General features: G+C 30.2%; 1 protein-coding gene and 1 long non-coding RNA gene across 5 annotated transcripts; both read left to right on the top strand.

Annotated features, from left to right (window-relative positions):
* Positions 1-9,433: 9,433 nt before the first annotated feature.
* Positions 9,434-15,369, top strand: LOC119678840. 4 transcript variants are annotated; one of them, XM_038090905.1, is made up of 6 exons: positions 9,434-9,614; positions 13,588-13,698; positions 13,760-13,885; positions 13,954-14,127; positions 14,224-14,370; positions 14,492-15,369. In XM_038090905.1, the coding sequence occupies exon 6, from the start codon at positions 14,507-14,509 to the stop codon at positions 15,263-15,265; it is 759 nt and encodes a 252-aa protein (XP_037946833.1). In that variant the 5' UTR covers positions 9,434-9,614; positions 13,588-13,698; positions 13,760-13,885; positions 13,954-14,127; positions 14,224-14,370; positions 14,492-14,506; the 3' UTR covers positions 15,266-15,369. The 4 variants fall into 4 exon arrangements, with proteins under 4 accessions (XP_037946833.1, XP_037946832.1, XP_037946834.1 ...); XM_038090904.1 differs by lacking the exon at positions 13,954-14,127; XM_038090906.1 differs by lacking the exon at positions 13,954-14,127 and having other exon boundaries at positions 14,211-14,370.
* Positions 15,370-15,502: 133 nt separating this feature from the next.
* On the top strand, positions 15,503-22,078 carry LOC119678839. Its single transcript, XR_005252364.1, has 3 exons — positions 15,503-15,575; positions 15,656-15,784; positions 21,785-22,078. It is a non-coding gene; the product is annotated as an uncharacterized LOC119678839 (long non-coding RNA).
* Positions 22,079-23,756: the final 1,678 nt, after the last annotated feature.

Here is a 23,756-nt window from a genome sequence, read left to right as displayed (position 1 = left end):
TTAAGAAAGTATTTAGTTTCTTCTTAACATGTTGGGTTAATATGGAAGCAACACACCAAGGCCAGAAAGGACCCAAAATTTTAGGTCTGTTTAAAAACTAAATTAATTACTTTATTTACGAAATTCGGATTTGGAGACTGTGAACCGCTTCTGTATAGTTAAACTACAGCGTTCCCAATCTGTTAGACTAATTCCCTACGTGTCATGTTATATATGTAATAAAAATAAATGCACCAAAAGAAATTTGTAGATATTATGAAAGATATTTTAAGCAACAAACTGTTTATGTAAATGCGTTAGAAATTTGGCCTTTAGATACGAGTACTGAAACTATCCAGCTAATAAGACTCTTCACTCTAGACTTACTCTTCAGGCGATAATTAGTTATTGGAAAATAGTTTAAAAATAAGTTTATCTGGAGCTATAATTTTTATATGTTGTCTTATTTCCGCATTGAAAAAAAGTGAACTTAAAGCATTAAAAAGTTTGGAAATTGGGATTAACATGAAATAGTGCCTCCAAACAGATCTTTAAAAAAAATTGATGATTGGTACATAAAAAGTAACGTTCAAAATTGTGCTCAGTATTACGGGAGGATATAGTATACAAATTTCTCCTAAGAACAATAAAAATAAGATAATAGATAAGATGGAGAATATTTATTTTCTGACCTTTTTTAGTGTTAAAAAATTGTAGTCTTTCTTAGAATTTGTTTATTTTTGACAGCACATCTTAGTTATATATTCGTTATTTTCATATATTTTTCCAGTAGTAATGCGTGTGTTATATATATATATGTATCAAAGGCGAGGCGTCGAATGGTTCAGAGTGTTCACTGAACACCTTAACAAAGCTTCCTTTTTAGATCTTTTTTTATTAGGTAAATAATCTCGCTATTTTGCTACTTAAAATTTTTTATAATAGCTTTTCCAAACATATAAACATAAACACAAAACGTATAATACAAACAAAACCACACATACATATGTTAGTTACACCCAACATTATAATTAATAAAAGATAAAATACATTCCTCTTAAAATATACTAAGGTTCAGAATAAAAACTGCACCGCGATGTTTACAAAGAATGCAAATGAAATAACATTCACATTGGGACTATGTTCAGTATTGAATAAACACAAAACATACAAACAAATATAAAAATAAAAGAGAAAACAAGCCCCGCAAAATATGTACGTAAAATAATCATATGTTAACTCTTAAATTAATGTGTGCAAGCAGTTCAATAAAAAAAGTAAACCTCCAATGTTATGCAAAGTAAATACAAAAGAGAAAAGAAATGACTGAGCGAAAATCGCTTTACATTTGACTAGAGGTTCATTCGACTAAACTGAACCATAAGTTCATACAAAGCGTCCAAATACAATCAAAGTCACGGTTGCTGTTTTATATGAGCAAATGGTTCAGTAAAAAAACTGAAACGCGCATAGTAAATACAAAGTAAAAGAGAAAATGAATGCACGAGAGTTTCTTACTCTTATGTAGAGGTTGGAAATAAACCAAAAACAAAGTCATTATTGCAATTTTATACTAGCAAATGGTAAAAGTAAAGAAAAAATTAAAAACATTTAAAGTGAAAAATAATATTTAGAAATGGATAAATGTGTGATTAAAGATTTGATTCAAATATCATTTTTTAAACGATCTTCTGAAAAAAAGGTTTTAATTCGTTTTTCTACAGCTATTTACCATAAAAACCAGTGGATCACAGGCTGCGAACATTTAAATAAATTGTTTTGTTGGTCTTTTACGCCATTTGCTTGTAGAAAGGACAAAACTTAGAAGTAGAGGGAATACGTTATAGTTGGAATTCAGTTTTGATCAAATTGTGAACACCTTGCCAAAAAGCTGATGCCTCGCTACTGATATTTATATATAGTGTTTATTGCACTTATTATGCTCGAACTATGGGTATATATACGCTAAAAATCATTTCACTTGAAATGTATTTTCATTTAATTTTTTTTTTTTTATACTAACATCTTAGATAATATATTGTGGATTACAGTTGAGAACTTATACTTGACATTTTTGTATGCAACTTCTATAATACTTTTTCCTTTTAGTTACCAAAATGTTAAAATGTACAAACCATATCCTAAGTGAGTAAATAAATTTTTAAAATTGTCTATTTATAAACTTAGTCAAAATAATCTCATATAAAGAAGAAGATTCTTATTTACTTCATGTGTCCCACATTTTTTTTACTCTACACTAAATAAAAACTTATCTTTCACATTCAAAGATATTTTGAATAAACATTTTGCTCGATAGCAATTATTTGAGTTATCTGATAATGTAGAATATATACCAAAAATTATCGACAAATCGACTTGAAGTACATTTCGGAATTGCTAGCGACCAAATTTGTTTTGTTCAGAAATATTTGGGTAGTGTACACTGCTCACACATATTTGCGGAGAACCATTATTTGAAGAATGTCATTTGCACAAATGCATGTCCTTCAGCACATTTGCATTTTGCTGCATTGCACATTCGTGCGCTTTTATGCGTGTGTGCTTGGTGCTTTGTGCTGGCGTTGCCTGCATTCTGCATCTCAATGGATGCCCCACTCTGTTTGAAATGTTGATTTAGCTTTTATGTGCATTTTTCTTTCATACGAGCTGCGCATTTAAAACATATTTTTGGGTATGGCTTAAAGGATTTTGCTTAAAGTTTTTGTTGGGAATTGCACATATCAGATAGATTTTTGGATATGACGTTTGCAGCACGAGCACATCATAGCTGCAAAATTTTAATGGCAAAATTGAAAAAATTTTCAAAATTTGTAAAATTTTTTTATGCACTACATATAAATAGTGCCAGCAGTTGTTTACTGAGTTATTGAATGGTCAGCATATGGTTTTTAAATATAATATAATAAAGTACATTCAATTATAAAAAAAATACTGCGTTATGTTGGAACCGAATTATGAGCATACAGTTCATCAATTGATATCATTATGCGGCCCTATGCTCCGCTAGGAGAAGTGGAGACTAAGAAAACTAAAAATCATTAAGTACGTTCTATAGATTTATGCGTAAGGATAGAAAACTGTGAAATCAGGCCTATTTTCACTCTAAAAAGCAATTATTTCGAATAGCTAAATAGGAAGGATGTAAAGCACTCCCAGATTACCAACAAATCTTTGAATTGTGCCATGGAGTAAAAATGGCATATCATGAAGCTAAGCGTCACCCCAATGGCACAAGGTATTGGTAGCTTATTACTTTAACTTTTAATAATTTTCTTTATTTTCGCCTTCAAAGTACTCTCCTCCTGCGGCAATACATGCATGCCAATGCTTGATCCAATTTTCCATACAAGTTTTATAGGCTGCCGAAGGTATGGCCTTTAGTTCACGTAGCGAATTCTCTTTTGAGTCGGGGGAGAGGAAAAAGTCATACGGAGCCATATCTGGAGAGTACGGTGCTTAGTTGATGATATTGGTGGAGTTTTCGGCCAAAAACTGCAACACAACCAACGCTGTGTGAGCCGGTAAGTTATCGTGGTGTAAAATCCATGAATTTTCCTTCCATAAATCTGGCTTTTTTTTGCGAATGGCCTCACGCAAACGACGCATAGTGGCCAAATAGTACTCCTTATTGTCCGTTTGACCATTTGACCGTCCGGAAGGAGTTCATAGTGCACCACACCACGAATATCAAATATCGAAGAAAACAGCATAATCTTGACGTTCACTTTTCGGTTCTATAAATGAGATCCTAGAATAAATATCTTCTATATATATATATATATATATATATATATATATATTTGTGGTATTAATGTGTGACCATAGTTTAATGTACTTCACATAATTTTACAGAAAATTTAATTGTGCGAGTGAAATTATATACAAGGCGTGAGTAAATTTGGTACAAAAATTATCAATGAAATCTAAGGACATTCTTGAATGAAATAAAATATTTGCAAAAATGTGAATAACCTTCAATAGAACATAAATACTAAGAAAATAATTTTATTTAAATAGAATTTTAAATAATAAATTTAGTTCGAATTTGAGTTAAGATTCAACGTATGAAGAGTTGTACGAACTTTGTTATATTAGTCATGACATGAGTCAGTCATGACTTAGTAAAGCATAAGTAAAAGTCCATAATAAAATAAATTCGATTCAAAAACGGGAGGAAATAAATTTCTTGATGAAAACAACATTAGGATAATTAATAAAGAATTTTGGAATATGTACTTTATTAAGTACAGTAAGTAGACATGTGTAGCTTCCAGAATATAGAATCGATACCCAATATAACTATCGTTACTCAGTCTCTATGATTTATTGAATATACATATATGTTAACCAAACTGATAGCGCCATTATATAAAAATATGATTACTTTGCATGTGTATACATATAATTATGTATATACTAAGAAATTAACGGCTTACTATCTACGATTAATATAATATTCACACAATGAGTCTGATAGTGCCATCACATTAACAAGCGATTAATTCACATATAATTATGTGCCTATATACTGAGGAAGTTACGGCTGAAGCAGATATTTCAAATATAGTACTATGGGGGGTAGAAAAATATGTTTTGCAGCTTGAGAAATCGACAACATAGAAAGAATATAATAATGACGTGTCATATAAATTAATAAGAGCCGATGTTATCAAATGACAACGCAGAAATATGTAGTTCGTGTCGTTCGAATTGCAGATTACAGACTAAAAATAAAACCTACTAAGGTGATTTACTGATAAGCAGGGATGAAGTGATGGTTTCATGGCTTATATAAAAACTATATAAGAAAGGGTCTTCACATTGAATGTTATGCTAGCGCTTAAGAATTATGTTGGTTGCGACGGTTTTTGTATAAAACGTTGAAGAGGTTTTTTCGAACAGTAGTGAACTACAACTACAAAAACTTTTTTTTATATTATTTTAAATAATTGAATTTTTGGCTGACCAGACAGCTGTTTCGAGTATTGCCAAATACTTATCATCAGTGGTCTTGGAAATAATTCTTCTATTTAATTATTCGTAAATAATTATTTTTGAGACTGCAAGTACCAGAAATCGAACTTGGGTCCTGCCAAAGAAAATGTTAACCAAAAACCATATTATTATTTTATTTGAAAATAATCAAAACTATGATAATTTATTTTTTAACCTTAAGTATAAATTTTAATTTCTTTAATACGTAAAAATTACGTTCATCTTATTTTCTTTGAAAAAGTTAGTAACATTTAGTAATTGTATTTCCTTGTTATTCAAAAATATTTGAAATCATTCATTTCGAAATTCCTGCATTGCAGTATGTGGGTTTCAAATTCATTGCCATTGCATTGTCAATGAATCCGTAAAAATTTCAAAGACTCATAAATTTTCTTCAAGTTAAGCAATATCGTTTATCTGCAGTTAGCACAAAACCAATGAATGCACATCCAAATTTGCTGAGGTCTTCAATTGCTAAATGCAATTCTGCAATTACATTTGAATAGGCTTTTCCCAACAATTGCATTAAACCTTGCAGTCGCATTGAAACAAAGGCTGTATTAATTCTAACGCATGAAGATGCTTTAAAAATTAAAGAGCTCTACTGCATTGTGAAGGAATTGACTAATAAGTACGGGAAATGCATGGCGTGTGAGGCATCTTACACCTAACTAACAACAGAAGCTTACATGCACAATTGCTTGTAAGGACGTTAAAAGTTTCATGAATTTTCCAAACATTTTCCAAAATTTTTCGTCTTCTGTTGGGCTAACTTTAGCCATTTTTCTTACCGAAAATTGCAAAAGCACATAAATGCCTTTTTTGTTTCAAACTCTTTTATAAGTTATCTATCTTACGTTGATGTCTAAAAACTCTCTTAACTTATTCACAGTTTTAAGCAATATATCTGACTTTACATATCCAATATGCAGAAGGTATGGCTTTTTGTCGTACCGTCTGTCCTTTTGACTGCCAATACAAGCATTGCTAAGTCCTTTGGCATTATATTGTGCAAAAACTTAAATCTTTCTTTGATTTGTGGGAAACTTTAGAGTTACTTCTCTTACAAGGACACAATACTCTGTTTAAGTCGAAATTCATTATATGGATATATCCTTAAATATATTTAAATATAAACGTCCATATATTCTAAGTTATTGTTACGTGCTGCAATTTATGCGTTTAGACATCCTTAAATATTAGTAGAATTGCACTGAAGTATGGATTTACGACAGCTCTAGTTATATTGCTAAGGAAGATGTGATGCACGAGTAAGTGTAATGATATTCTATGGAATTTTATGGCTTTAACGAAATATATCGCCGTAGATTTAAGTTTATTGGGCACTCATTAATGCATTTATTTTCAAATTTTCGCACATGATTTGTGAGCTAGGTTTAATAGTTACATTTTATTGGTTTAAATTATAGACATATTTTGTGTTATTGGAAATCAGAAATCATAAAAAACGTTTACAATATCATTCATCCTAATTATAGCAGAAGAATGAAAGTTCAGACGTCTCTGCAAACAAACGCCAGTGGGACTTTAATTTGTGACCGACTTCAAAAGACGGATGTGCTACTGAGCGCAGTCCATTCAAACCCACACAAATTTAAGTATTTAGCCATTTACTCATAAATATTGTTCATTATCTATTCTTATATGATGGATCGCAATAGAAGAAAATAAAATAAAAAAGAAATTAATTTATTATATGTCTAATAACGGTTTTGGAGAAATAAATAAGTCAAATGGGAGTATTATGCTTTAGCTGGGCATAGACATAATCATTATCGGAATATCTATGGTCACTTCAAACTGTAGTATTTCTTGTTTGTAGTACCTCTCTGATAGATACTGTGGCCAAAACTTAATAAGAGAAACTCAGTAAATATCTTAACTTGCAGTTGGTATATCAGGATCAGGATCATACTGACTATGATCCTTCTTATGAATATTTTAGTAGTTGTAGAGAAGAGGATACAAGACGACGTTTTCTACGCATTATTTTTTTATATATATCCAGCTCTAACCCAGTTGAAGCCAGAGTGAACTTTGACGACTGTTATGACATTAGCACTCTTAATGAAGTGTTCAACACAATAAATAAAAAATTTAAAGGATTTTCTAGAGCTTCGAAATTGTTTTTATAATCAACTAAAAGTTAGAGTCCTACATTGAGTAACGGTATCACATCGGACTGTTGGTCAATTGGACTGACTGCCATTATAACTAAGAGCTAAATCAAAGTTGTTGTTGTTATCACTGCAAATTTTAAAAAGAGGAGGAGAAAAAACAATATGTCGTTTCCAATTTAGTTATGAGAGCCGAGGCTATCTGTGTCTCATCGCTTAGGCAAGGCAGTATTATACAGAAATAAATGTCAACATTTGTGTCTTTTTTTGTGTCTGATATATATTACTCATTGTATTAAAAATCGTTAAAGTGTATATCCTTAAGTTTATATATTCGTAGCTGCAGTCTTAGTTCCAAACTCCAATTTTCTTACTAAAATTTGAAAATTTAAAGGTCTCGGATTGCACACTTCACATCAAACCAAAGGAATACAATGGAAAATGAAAGTAAAAAAAAAATGTGGAAAAAACTATAAAATATTTGAAATATAAAAAATTCCTGGAATTTAATGCAAATGCATGCAAAAATGCAATACAGCCATTGTTTACTCATGTAAATGTAAGAGAAAAATGCCGTGCTAACGAATATATAAAAAAGTTTTCATCTAAATTGTCTATATATTTTAAATTTTCTGTTATTTTTTTTTCAATTCTAAATTAAAATATTCAGCTTTGATAAAGCTTAATTTAAGACTTAAACAATGCTTAGTTAAAATTTTTTTCTTTTGTTGGTGTTCTATGTTTAAGCTATAATAAATTAAAAGTGACGTTGATGTGGTACAAATTTGCAGGGCTAGCAATTAAAGATATATAATTATACCATATAGTCTGCTTAACTCGTAAAGTCTTCCTCTCTCGCAGCTACGTACTATTAGTACCTATAACTATGCTGTAATATTATTTCTGTAGTATTTTATTCAAAAAAATTCTTTAATGTGCTTTGTTCACTTAAAATTAAAAATAAAACCGCCATTCTTGCATTTTACAACAGATCAATCTATATAGTGCGCTTGACCCGAATATTTCTCCATAATCATATTATTATTATTTTTATATGTGATTATAGAGATTATCATATTATTGTTAGATGTTAGAATTTGTCAATTTATGTATTCGGCACATATTGAAGTTCACTTGGAGTCCTTGTAAGCACCAGCCAGCCTAAATGCGACATTGCATATTATCACAGCAACAGTCTTCTTGATTTCTTCATTTCCAAAACCAGACGTGAAAGTTGTATTACCAAGTAGTTGTGTAATATATATGACTTCTTTTTAGTCAATATTAAGATTGTGCAGAATTTTTACAATTTATTATGCGCAAAATAGTATTTAGCTTCAATGTAAAAAACCTTATACTTAAAAATACGTATATACAAGTATATATGTACGATAGAGGACAAATAAGTATGGGAATGTGGATGGAAAAATAACTTCCTTTAAAATATTGGACGAAATTCTGTTTAATTAATGTTTCAATAATGCTTAAAGATTTTCGGTGAAAAAAAGAAACCAAATCATTTAAAGTTCTGTATAAAAAGTGGAGTGGTTCTGACTGTTTAGTATCGAGTTATAAGGTAATACAGAGACTCCACGTTACGAAGTAACGTTAATGTAAGAAGTGATTTAAATCTATTTTTAACACTAATAGAGAGATGATAAATTGTCATTAATATCTTACTTATTTTTTGTTAGCTTAGAATAAATCAAAAATGACTTTTCAAATAGGCATAAGTGTCAATTATACCTCGATTTGCGCTGATTCGAATTACTTTTGAATATATGCCCTCGTTATAGTGATGTTAGTGTTGACCTAAACTATCTCAGTAGTTAAGTATATTGATTCAAAATAAAAATGAAAATTCGTTTCAAAAATCAATTTCGAACCAAGATAAATTGATTAATTTGATCAACAATTTATATATGCAGTTTAAAACGCGTTGCTATCTATCCACATGATACATAATAAAAATAGACGAACCGCATTTTATAAAATTGAAAGTAAAATTTTAAACAATTTATATATTTCTGAATCAAATAAAAAACTTTTATAATCGAAATTTATCCGATTGAAAAAATAATATATGTACATTGATAAAATGCAATCCCGAGTAAATATTTTAATATCTTTAATATAAAAAAATAAATATTCAGATTCATTATAGAAAGCGGAAAAAATCGATGACTTTGAAAGTTAAAATATTTAGAAATTTACATTTGCTTTCATAATCAAATATTTCAAAGCTAACAAAAAGGCAGGAAATTTAATTTTTTTTTATGAACTATTTTTTAGAAGTTTTATTTTTATAGCTTAAAGAAAATATTTTGCGAATAAATGTTTATTAACGTAATTACTAAAATTCAGTAGTTTCTATGAATTACTCTATTTTCGGAACTCAACAAAGCAACAGAAATTTTTGAGTACATATTTGTGGGTACAGGATATGTTGAAACCCTTATTGAGAAATAACTAGGGATACAGGTGAGTAACATATATAAAATTGAAAAATATGTGATATTTGGACACAAAGCAATAAAAATTTACTTAAATTCACATTATATACTGGGTTAGGCGATTGAAGTGTTACCCAGCTAACTGATCATGACATTTTTGTGTGAAATTATTTTTTATTATTATTATGTGATCTTTCGGTATTTTGACCTACACCTAAACAATAGCTTTCTTCAGCGCATTCATACTGGCATATGTTCTATTTCTCACCTTGCTCTACAAAATGGCCTACATAGACACGTCTATCGTATTTGCATCTGGCGAATTCGAAAGCCATTGTGTAGACGAAGTGAAATGTGAAACATGATTTTTTTACTATTCTTGGTTCACAAGAGCTTGTCGGAACGTCCATAGTCCGCGACCGAAATATTTGCATGCCCACGGCTCTAAAGTAATAATAATAATAAGTTGCATTAACTTTGAAAGAACTGAAGGGCATCCATTGGCGGTCACAGCTGACCATACCATCACTTAAGATGGAAAACTACTTCAGGTGGCCACTCCTAGTCTCAAGTTCAGTGCGTTAAGGTAAGTAAACACGATCATTTTGAGAGTTCATCAACTGCTCAATGGAGACATTTTTTTCATTAGAGAATATGACGTTTGGATACTCCTAACGTTCGTGTCCGTTCAATCGTAACAACTCCTTCCTTGCTCTTTCGAGTCTAACTTTTTGTTGCTTTGGTGTTTTACCATCATTTTGGAATATGCGTCTGATGCTTCACTGGAACATTTTCAGTTATTTGACCATTTGACTATCACTGTGACGTGGAATTCGTTCAAGTCGAGCTTCACTTTCCGAACCATTTTAGGGAATGTTGCTATTTTTTTTCACCACCTTAGTGTTTTGCGACAATTATTTGACCTGTACAATTAATAATAATCTATTATAATAATTTATGGTACAATACATAAACATTTTAATCACTTTGTGGTGTTTGAGCACACGAACAGCACCTGGTTGTGATTTTCCAAGTTGTGATTGATATAACGCACACTATTTCGTTTGAATTTCATTTCTAATAACTTTTATGCTATAAAACTTAGATCCAAATGTGTGTGGTAGCTTGTAAAGAATATAAAAAGCTGTTATTCGTATGAATTTCAAGAAGCTGGCAATATTAGTTTGACAGATATACCTGTGTGTATTTATAATACTTCAATCGCCTAACCCTGTATTGTACTTATATTTATTATATTAAAACCAACACTATGATTTCATTTAATATAATGAAATCAAGACTATTATCGTGTGTTTAAGTGTCGTGCGAAAAAATATACCGCTTCAGCGAATATTTGGCTGGATAAGTGTTAGGCGAATTTTGTTCCATTGAAATCAAAATATTGGTTGGCATGAAACGGATACACCAGAAAATCTTGAAAAACTCCATAAAATTGTTTTGGAAAACCGTAAACTCAAGCCGCATGAGATATTTGACATTCAAAGCAATGCATAAAAAAGTTAAAAAGATTTATTTTACAATTGTTAATGTGAAAACTGCTTTCGAAATAGGCACGTCCAGTATTTAGATCCTCACATACCACAATTGTATGGTTTTAAAATCTAACATACGTTTAGAAATTTTAATGTGTCTAAATTTTCTCCAGAATCACACAGAGTTGATTTGATTTTCAGTATCATGATTAGAATCTTAATTTCGTTATGATAACTATTTTTGGGCGTTCAATTAAGACAATCTATCAATAATATAGATCATCAAAAAATAAAAGTGACGCATTTTCTGCCCAAGGATGTTGACCATATAAATTCTACAAATGACCCACATGCTCACTTGAAATCCCTTTGTTATTTCTTTTTTGAATGGCTAAAATACTTTCATGAGTTTTATTTATTATGGTAGCATACTAGTAATGTTGTGCTTTTCAAATAATCATATGAAGTTAGTTATTTTTGAGATTTGTGACAAAATATTAGAACTGAGACTATCAACTTCTTTCCTCCTTTAAAAAAACCTCAAATTTTTTCGTTCAGTTTTTATTTAATGAGTTTTAAACAGGTATATGATTTATAATAGCATGAATATGACACCACATTCTTCCAAAATATCTCTTTTAAAATTATGCCAGCGTGCAGCAAATATTCGAAACCTACTAAGCCTACACTTACAGTTTATAAGATATACGTACAGTAAGACCCCGTTTAAGGATCCCCGCGTAGGATACGATCCATCAAAATAGAGCGTAATGCGAAACAGCGCAAGAAGGCATCTATGGTAGTTTGCGTTTTCTTTTTGCGTTCTGTTAGAAGTTGTTGATAAGTGGATAAATCATCTACAACACACCGTCTTGATTCTCAACTCCTGTCAAAATTTGGAATATTTTCAACAAATTGGTCCATAATTTCAGGTATAGTGCTCAAACTCCCTTTCACAAACGCCATCGATAGTTCTTTTTGCTTTTCTTTAAAGTCACTATTATCAACATTTTTGTTTTCTTCTAGCTCAGTTAATTTCTTGACTTCATCATTAGAAAGACTAGCTGCTATTTCTTGAACTATTTTTTCGTCGTCTTCCACATTTACCTCATCAAAACAGGTTTGTTTCACTAATTTTACTATTTTTATCACTATTTCATCCATATCGACGGAGCGTCAAATGTCTTCGCTCTTACTTATTATAAATCTGGCCAAATCTTCTTCCATACTCCTTTATAAGATCTTTCTGTTATCTCATTCCAAGAAAGGTGTGTATTTTCTACAGCATTTATGATATTGTAGTTTTTCCAAAATTCTGTTATTGATTGCTTCTCTTTTCCGTCTGTTTTATCAAACATCTGCTTTAATGTTCGGATTGAAATAAAATAGCGCTAAACCGAAACAGCGTTAAACGAAACAGCATTAAGCGGGGTCTTACTGTATGAGAAATATTACATTTTGAACAATTTAAAAGCAAAAAAAAATTAGTGGTACTGTGATTGCTCCATTTTAAAATTGACTACATTCTAATTTAAACACATTTAGTCGCATCGATAGTTATGCAAACCATTGAGTAATTTAGATGACTAGCTACACATCTGACCCTAAAGTCTATTAAATAAATGTCATAAAAATCAGCTTTTTGATAAAGTTTTCATTTAACAAAGGAAATAATAGACTTGCATTTTCGAAGCATACCCGGATTATCTGCTGCTCAAAACTAGAAGATGTAAAAGAAAGTGCAAAAAAAGAATACTGTGTAGTGACTGTGATGTTGTCATCATCGACAAAATTACGATGAGAAATATGGTTAGCGGTATTATTCGATTGTTTTGCTTCTTGACAGGTCTTTAATAATAATAATAATAATAAGCCTTGCTCGACATCAATGATTTCCACCTTTCGCGCCGCAATGCTACGTCCTTTATATCAGTAATCTTGCTTATTCTTCTTCCTAGGGGCTGTAAAACGTTATTTACTTTATTTAACGTTGACCTTCTCCATGTTGTTTTTGGGTGACTTCTTCCTCTTCTAACTTGGGAGTTGTATACCAACGCCTGTTGACAAATTTCAGTAGGAGCCTTTTGAAGTGTATGGCCGATTCATTCAAATTTTATTTTGCGAATTTTAAGGTTGACATCTCTAACATTTGTTCTGGTTCAAAAGTCTTAATTTGATATACTGTTTGGTCAAAAAATACGCAAAATTCTGCGGAGACAGTGGTTAACAAATACTCTCAGCTTGCTTTGTGTATTTTCCGTCCAAACCAATTTTCGCAACCATACACGAGAACTGAAAGAACGCAGGTTTTAAAGATTTTTATCTTTGTGCGTGTGAAAATTTTTTCTATGCTTTGTCTGTCAAAAATTTAAAATAAATTATAAAAAAAAATTTTTTTTTATATAGACTTGTGTAGATACTGTTTCAAAAATACTGTTTTACGAATTGAATTATATTTAGTTATGAATAATTAATAATATTAATAGCGTTCAAATAAAAATTTTTCAGTTGATGTCCAAGATTGAAAATTTGTTTATCTGAAAAATTCGAAAATTGCGAAGCACTAAACATTGCACGTCCGTCAACATATGTTTTATGAAAATTACATTAGGGATTGAGGTATGTAAATGAAGTTGAACATAAAGATGTACATATTTTCATATGCACTTTCAACTTGAAGAGATTCTTAGTCAGGCTAGTGAATACAGCAAAAAGAATTGCATGGGAGCAACTTTAATGGTGCTTCCTTAATTGGGATTTGCTGGAACTTTACTTAAGAATCTATTAATCGTTTCGAAGTTATCAAGTAAGTAATCATTCAAAAACTGTTAACAATAATTTTATTTTCTATTACCCATAATTTACGTGCAAAAGGGCTCATTAGTGGGGTAGACAGTAGCTAGTTTTATACTGATAAGTAATTAAATTATATTCAAGCAGTCTCAGGTGGTGAACATTTGTAATGCTGCCGAAGAGTATCATATATGGAACAAGCCGAAATAGTGCTTTATACGCTAACACTATATTGAAACATAATATTAAGTCTAAGTAAATACTTCATGACATTGTATTTTTCACCATAAAGATACACATATATCTTTAAAAAATCACAGAATTATCATTGAAATTAGATTCTTTTTAAAGTTATAGACCTGTTATAGTCCAATAATAACAGCTGGCAGCCACTTTGTGCAAAAGAGTGTCGACAGAATGTCTATATGATACACGGAAAGCTCTGAATTATCTTTCGGGATCGAAACACACTTAAAGAATATTTTTTCCAAAAACAAGGTACGTATCATTCCTTGAATGCTCTAGTGACTAAAACTGTTAAAACCCGTACTTATATACGATTTATTTTATCATAAATTTTACATATATTAATAGTAATTCAATTTTCAATATTACATAGTTATTAGCTAAAGACATGCGATTAATAGTGACAATACAAATAAGCAATTCAAACGTAAATAAAGGCTTACGTAGATCACCAAGACTTAATCGTAAAAACGATGATCGGCGTGAGAAGCATGGCCCATCTATACATCAGGAACTTATTGAAAAATATAAATATAAGTCTCCTGAGTTGAAAAAAAAGCAAAAGGTCATTCCTAAAAAACCTAAGAAACGTCCAAAGAAAATACAACAAATTGATGTAAATCAATGTAAGAAGCAAAAAATTTGTAAACCCAAAGTAAGAATTCGTAAACAAACACCACCATGGAAGCCAAGACTAAACGATTCGGACACTGTCCAGCGCACACGACGTGAATTCCGAAGCACAGTTGCTACGAACCTGATCAATAAATACAAGCAACCAAAAAAAGTACGCAAGCCAAAGCGAAAAGGAAACCTGAAGAAGATTGCATCAAATGAAGCTGCTATCAGTTTCTGTAAATCCGAAGTCACTCCACCTAAGCGTCGATCGCCAAGGAAACGTAAACGTGACATTCGTCAATGCGGAACTGATAACCCATTTGCAGAACCTGAACGCCGTAAATTGGAAGACAAGACAGATATGATCAAGTCTTCTAAGGAACAAAATATTGCCAGCTTAATTGCACCCGCTGTTGAAGTGAAATCTCCTGTAGAAATTAAATCGAAACGTACTTTCTCAAAGATGATACAGACCAGTATGATAGAAGATACATTGAGAACTCTTCGTGCAAAATCAAAGATACAGTAATGCGGTTCAGAAAACTAAATCTCTAACTCTTAGAAGAATAATTAAAAAAAAAATTTTCTTTGTATGGAAACGTGATGGAAAATATTTTGAAATTGTTTGAAAAATAAAAAAAAAAAATTATAATGTTACAAAAAATATTTGGGGAAAAATTTAAAAATAATTAATAAAAATATTTGACAGAACCTCCGAATACAATTTTTTTATTCAAAGTCAGTTGTTAAAAGGTAGAGATAAAAATTAAAAAATGTTGTAGTAATCTATCTAAGATAAAGCTTTCCAGAATTTTGATCTTTAACGGTTATCTGAATAGGTATGTTGCTTATTACAAACATACTTATATTTAATTTACATTTAAGAAAGAAACCAACATACTTCCTCAAATTTTTCAAGATTCGTTTATCACCTTCAAAGCAAGTCTGATTTGATGCAACACAAATATTATACATATAACATTAAAGAGATAGAATAGAGCATCAGTCTCCGGAGCAAAATTAAATCAATGAGGATTCGAATTGATAAGTATAGTCGTTTTTTAGTAATATATATTATCTTACCGATTTGACAACGGATTTAAACTTACCTATAATGCTCAACTTTTTAGACTAAGCTGTGTATTGATATAATTCAGCTCTCGTGATATAGGGGCTTAAATTTCTTCACTCTTCACATTGAAGATGCAAACAGACATGATCTTAAATCTTGTGTCATTTAATACAAATGGCGTAAGTCTATGTTTTTAAAAGGAAATTGTTAATAGTATTCTAATCGAATACTCTACCAAACTTACATTCGCAACACGAAAAATAAAAACGTTATAGAAATCTAAAGTCATTTCTAAAATAGACCCATTCAATTAGTTACTGTTAAGATATTGGTCTACATTACGTGCTTCCATTTGGCAGAAAAGTTGAGTTTAGTGCTATCAACTTTCTGAAAACAGACCTTAGAGAAAATATAAGAACATTAGTATAAAGCATTAGTGATTTTGAAAGAAATCGAAATTAATTCAAAAAATTAATGTTGTAAATTTTTAATATAAACTACATAAAACAATATGTCAATGGATAATCACTGAAAATGATAAGACTCAAGTTATATATATTTCATGGAAGCATAAGCCTTGCTCCTTCCTAAGTTCTATAATTTCTAATAATAATAAAATAGAATAAAATTAGAATGTAAAAGATTTCATATCTAAAAATAGCTAAAGATTTGGATGTGGACTATATTTGTGGAAATATAAATCTCTTATAAGATTTTGTATTCTCTTATCAATGACAAGCAAAACTTGAAAAATGTAAACAAACAGCAGCTGAGCTGTAAAAAATTACACTAAGGAAATAATTGATATATAAAATGTATACAAATGATTTAATATATCAATTATATATTTTATGGTTTTGTGTGATATTTTATAAAATGAAGTTTATAAAAGCTCTATTAGCTACATAAATGAGCTTATTATAATGTGTACGTTCACTCATTCATATAAATGAGCATGTGACTAAATGAGATATTGTGACTGTATTATTAGATATATCCTCCATCAAAGTGAAATTTTTTTCAATTCTTCGTTATGTATTTTTAAAAGTCTAAGTTTCCAACTGTAGATTTTAAAAAAGATAATGGATACCCGTATTAAGTATAATAATTAATTTCATTATATAAAATAATATAATTTTTATTTGTGAAATTAATAATTTTTAAACTAAATTAATTTTATTTGGTATTTACAGTCAGGTTTATTTTTATTTGACAAACTAAGCAATAACTAAATACTTTGTAATTGTTATAAATATTTTTTGAAGAATATGACAGCAATTATTCTCTTTTTCATTGATTGACATCTAAAAATATTCACAATAAATATTTGCAGTAAACTAAAGAAATATTGGTATTAAATTTGTGTCAAAACTATAATTAAATTCATTCAATACATACATTGAAATCAGCAAAAGCCATCAAGTCAGACATAAGTAATTGCTTTTTAATAGAAATCCATTAGATATTATTTGAGTAAAACATACAATACATTCAGAAATAATATTTAAATGAATTTTCTGTAATAAACACAGTAACAAAAATAAATCAAAATATTAATGTAACCGAAAGTAATACATCACGATTATTGTCAAAAGGCACTTATCATAGAAATGAATATGAACATTAAAAAAGTAATAATGTTAATGCAACAAAATGTTGCTTTCGGTTTATATGAGATATGAATATTTTTTACTATAATTCACTTTTTCAACTTTTATTTCAATTCAAAAACTGGACACTGTCATTAAATTGTTGTTGTTGTCGGTTCTCTGTTGCTTACATGTTGCTGTCACCAAGAGTGCAACAGAAATCATTTCATTAGCAAAATGTGTCTGTCATATGTCAGAGTGTCACTATGTCAAAGTTGCCATGTATGACATGTGCTTGGAGAGGACAAATGCAATTATTCCACAATTTTGTATACACGAAATTATTCAACTTAGTTGGAAAAGCTTATGTGGGTTACTTTCAAAAGAAGTGCCTTCATTTTGCAAACGACTATCGTACAGTCCACCAGAATTACTACTGAATTAGTTGTACTGAATACGTAAGCAAATTTCTTTTTCGACGCTATAAAAACTTTAAACTATTTCTGTGGAAACTCTATTAACAGATGCTATGCACAGTGGTTCAAAATTTCATTTCAATGGCCAAGAGTCCTCAAATATCAGTTTGTTTAGTTTTTAAAATATGAATGGAAACTAATATAAATGTGTCAATTAATATAAGAATTTATTCAAAAACTTTTATGTAGTTTTCTTCAATTAGATTTTAAAATTTAATCTTTAGATTTATTTAAATCAAAATGCAAACAAAAAAGAAATATGCACAATGACCTGAATTCTGATTCTCATTAAATGCATAATATACATATATTATTATCAGCACAACCCAACATTAATACTTCACGGCCAACTAAATATATTTGTTTCAACTTCCCAACTATCATTTCTATTATAAGCTGTAGGCAAAGTACGGTAAGGAAAATGAGTAATTGCCAGCTGGAGAATAGAATATCGTAGCAACGAATGAATATATCTCAAAAAAACTAAAAGACTCTACGAGTGAAAGGCCAGTACTACTACCTAACCTGAAACTGTGCCCAAAGTGTGCTGTAGAAGTTAAAATAAATATTCTTATATATCTCTACCCATACTGTCAGAATTAAATCATACCTATAGTAAGAAATAGTAGAATTTTAAAAAGATTTCCGGAAAAATATAATAACAGAAGATAAGTTATGGTTAAGCACATTTATCAAAATGATTAGAATAAAATGCGAAAATGCATCAACGAATTTAGATTTATTCTACTGTGGGATAGATATGGCTAGAAAACTAGTTTAAATTTTAGGACTTAGTTGAATATAGACTTAAACCTCTAGGTTTAGTTTAAAATTCATTTTATCAAAAATTACATATGTTCTGTACTTCTAAACTTCTTCTTCTTCTTGTAATTTTCTATATCAGTAACCTAAAGGACATAAGATGAGTGCTCGTAGAAGAATATTTCAAACTTCAAAGCCTGATTATATTTTTATTAAGGTTTCGAGTGACTGATGCTTTTAATTGCCTTGGGAATAGAAACATTAAAAGTTGTCAACATTAATGGACTAATATACTTTGAAATCAATATATTAAGAAATACATTGATCTAAAAACGGAATAATATGATAATTAAGTCGAACCTGAAAATTCTTAACAATGATTAAAAGTAGAAAAATAGCTCGTAGCAAATAGAGAAATTCGATTGCTGCAACTGTTTTGGAATACAGCTCATATATCTTGAAGGTAGGTAACAGTGTCACGGAGGGAAAGCAACTGTCATGTCAATATAAATGTTACTAGTCTATGACAAAATTCGATCGAAGTTGTTATAGAATAAACTTAAAATAATTTAAAAAAAATCAATTATATATGTGATTCTAATAGGATAGGATGTTGACACTATAAGAGAAATAGGTTAAGTTATATGTAATAAGTTGGTTTCTAATGTGGCTACAAAAATGTAGTAAACACATTTGACAGTTTAAAATCATAATAAATAAACATCTGATGAGGATTCTGGATAAAAACAAGCTACCAACTTCACAGGCTATACATATCTAATGATTCGCGGAGAGTTTCAAAAATTTTGCGGTTTTTGTCAAAAGTTACTGTTTGACAACTATATTTTCATTTAGTATGCATAACACTATATGCTAAAGTCGTTACTTTAATATGTGGTGGTCTCAATTCTTAGATGTGATAAATCATTTCTGGAATTATTTCTACTTTTATTAACTTTTATAACTGCATAAAAGTATTTTAAATTTGTACTGCATTCGCTTTTATGCAGTTTGAAAGAGCGACCCAAGGAAAGGGGACTACTAGGGGACTGCATCTCGCATGTTGCAGCAGCAGGTGCAATATCTACACTTAAATAGGAATATATGCACTGAATATACTCTTTAATCTCTTGTGAGTTGTAGCATGCGACACATTCTGTGTAAGTCTTCAATTAGGTATAAATTCTTTGGAGGCTTTAACATATTCATAGGTTTTAATAAATGTTTTCAACAGAGTCTCAGTAAGGTACTTGTATTTTATAATTTTTTATATACTCTTTATTAACTCGAGGTATTTCTAAAACCCCTCTTTACGCTTTGACTGGATTTTTGTTTATCACTTCATCAGACGAAGCAACAATTGATCTCATATCTGCCTACCTCCCCGGGGAGCCTATAACCATTCTGAGATTCGATAACGCGGTATTGGTAAGTCTGTTAGTTTTCGCAAATTATAACAGGGCTCTATCTTCTATGTATTTTTTGATCGGATCAATTTTGAGGTCCATGAGGGTGTCATTCATCCTAATGTACAATGGTACTTTCAAAAGTCTTCTCAGAGACTGACTTTGTGAAATTTCTAGCTAGTGAATAATAGTGTTTAAAACTTTGCTAAACGTTACACATCCATATAGAAGTGACGGACGAATTATTTGGTTACATAACAGCTTTCTGTTCTTAGTATTGAGATTTTCATTTCTTCTAAATGAGAGACTTTATAAACATTATGAACTATATATCTTACTCTTATGTACTATACCTTACTCTTAGTAAGATACTTGTATTTTATAATATTGTATATTTCTTTTTTAATACATGAGAAACTTTGTATGCATTATATATTAAATGTATATATGTAATTAACGAATATATATTTAAAAACATATTTTGAGTCACAGCTGTGGAATAATTTAAAACACTAAAATGAGGAGTCATTTGTGTACTGTTAAGAAAAAAAAAAGCCAAACTACAAATAAATCAGTGCGCTTAATTAACCAACCACAAATCTGTCATGATTACAGGCAATTAATTTTGGCAGACACACACAACCACTGCCGCTTAACAGCTCCATAAGCCTAATAAGAACAACAGCGCAACGAGTGCACAACAACAGCAATAACAACAGCACAACAACATTACCGACAAGAGTAACAGCAGCAAATGATGCAAAATTATGTTACATGCAAGCATTTATGAAATTAAAAAAATGTTAACATTTATGTTTTTAACAGAATAATGCATGCTTATGTATGCTAATGTGTACATTGAAGCAAGCGCATACAACCGGAAACAAAAATATGTCACCAATTTGAGGATTGCTCGAGCAACGCAGCGGCGTAATTTTGGAACGCTCTGCGGCTGGTGGTGGCGTAAGGCAGCGATTAAGTTTATTTAGCCGGTAACAGGCCTGGTAACTGGGAACTGGTAACTGGGAACTGTGAAGTTGATGCGGATGTCAAGCATATTTCATATAAATACAGTTATCATTTTGATGTGCATATTATGAAATTTATGGCATGCTACGCCATGTTGATTTTTATGTCAAAAATTCAATGCAGACAATTTGCGGGGAAGTCGGTTTTAACGCCATGATTAAATTATGGCATAAAATTTATGAGCAGATTTGCAGTTGGTTGTAGTACAATATTTTTTAAGGATTTTCTACTTATTTTTATTGCCGAGTGGAAACAACAACTAATGGCAGCAGCACAACACAATTCATGTGAAACACATAAGTCGAACATGTAAGGATGTAAGGATAAAAAAAGTTATAAAATATTTTTTTTGTTTTTTTCTGGTTTGATTTTATTATTTTTGCGTTATGGATTATGCCTGATAATATCCGTAAAAATTTTATTGCTGTTACCAGAGCCCAGCATGTATTTATTGTCGATAAGCTGCGTTAATGCTACGGAGATAAAAGAATTTTTATTGGTCTAATTGAATAAGTAGTGTAGTATCCCTGCCATATGTAGGCACACATCATAAAGGACCAAAAGTTTAGTGTTATGCGCATAAATACATATAAATTTCCTTTCAACCAAAAATAAAGTAAACCGATTATATATATTCTTCGACTTCATTATAACTAAGCTGGAAAGTTTGTTGTTGTTTGTTCACATGTTTTTTTTTCTTCTTCTTGCTTTTAGTATTATTGATTAAGTAACAAATACAAGGATTTAGTCAAAGAAAAGTCAAATATAAATAACAAGAAATGACAAAGTAACAAAGAAAAAATCAAAAATCAAAAAGTTTCACTTTTACTGATTGATTTACGGATGCTTGATTTATAATAGAAACACGTGCCTTCTATTATCAGAAATTTAACAAAAATATTTAGGGATGTGACTAGAAGATGAACCTACACATGAGAGTTGGAAGACGTACTTAGGAAAGTTTGATGCATTCGAAAAAAAATAAATTAAAAAATTCGTTAGAAAGTATATTCATAACACATAAATAATATATATAAAAGGAAATGGTATCAATAAAAAATATGTTTACATAAAATCCGGAAACAAGACTGTTCAAAATTTAAAAATAAAATAAAAAAAGGCAAGTAGCTTAAGGCTTAATTCATTCTTTGTAATCGACATATAAAAGAAAGTTTTTTTTTATTTTTTTTCTTTGCGGCAAGGAAGAGTGGAAAGCCTACGCACTAACCACAATCCGGCGCCCCTGAAAGTGAGTGCCCGACTTGCACGGTCTAAACCACTCCCACTCATTTCTAGAGACCTTGAAATGACATATTAAAGGAGTAGATAATAATCAGTTAATAACAACTTAGTGGTAATTCTATAATACATCATATATTACACTTAAACGTAATAGGATTTAACACTCTATTATCTACAATTTTTTTCAGTAGTCATTCAAATATGAAGTCGGAAGTCCTTTTAATATTTGTAATGTAGCGGAAATACACAAACCGAAATCGCACCCATGAAACACTTAACACTATCTAATATTTACTACAACACTTGATAGTCAGCAAATGTTCACAGCGTAGAAGATACTAACTTTTAAGTTTCGATATATAATTTATATATATTTTCTGTACTTGCAAAACTTAGTCAACAGACTATCAAACCGAATGCAAAAAGTTTTTTATTATTGCAACAAACTTTCAATGATACAAGGACTGTACATATGACATACATAACATATTTTGCAACATTCTGAAAATTTTAAGGATATTACAGTAATATAAGCATCCGGAAAACAAGAATTTTTTAGTTTGAGACTCAAGTGCATGCAATATTTATGGTCAAGTTTAATAAATAAAGTAATAAAGTTTAAAAGTTTTCACATTGAAGTAACTTAACACGAAATCAGAACAGAATTTTCTATGCACGAAACTGGAACTTTATCTCAACTAAGAAAGTTTTGAATATCTATTTGGTTTCAGTATTGAAATAAGGAAAATTAAAAATGTAGCTACTTTGGTTATAAAACTTGATATGCGAACTTAAAAAATATTTTTAATGAATTGATGCAATTTCTTAACAAACTTCTTTAGATTGTCCTCAATTATGGTAACTTATACTGATGAATAAATTGGTGTTATTTCTTTTATGATTGGAAACTAATATAAGTACTTCAAGAATTTATACATAATATACTCTTAATAATCTGAGCAGTAATGATTACTAGCAAACATTATTATAACGTTACTATTATTATTATTATTATAGCAGAGTATGTTGATCCTTTTTTCGAGTCAGCGCAACTGGGCACTTTTACTCTTTGATAGCTGGGGATACTACAGGGTCCCACCCATCTCATTGACTAACTTATGTATTCGCTATAAGCTTCATGATCATTCAGTGATTGATCTAAGATCTGCGCACCTCCCCGTGCGGAGAGTGATTACTCTAAGATTAGATAGTGGTAAGTAGGATAGCCTGTCAATTTTCGCATATAACTTCAGGGCTCTGTCCCTTATGTATTTTTTGATCGGGTCTATTTTAAGGTATTAGTAATAAAATCGATATGTTTTAATAGTATGTACGAAATTGGTATATGTGAAGAATCTATAAGAGCTAGTGTTTATTCTAAATTTTCTATATTTAATGAATGAATAATAGTTACCATTATTTATTCTTTGATGTACATGAACAA

This window comes from Teleopsis dalmanni, chromosome 2 (assembly GCF_002237135.1).
Source record: "Teleopsis dalmanni isolate 2A chromosome 2, ASM223713v2, whole genome shotgun sequence".
NCBI lineage: Eukaryota > Metazoa > Arthropoda > Insecta > Diptera > Diopsidae > Teleopsis > Teleopsis dalmanni.
This window is presented reverse-complemented; position numbering and strand designations above follow the sequence as displayed.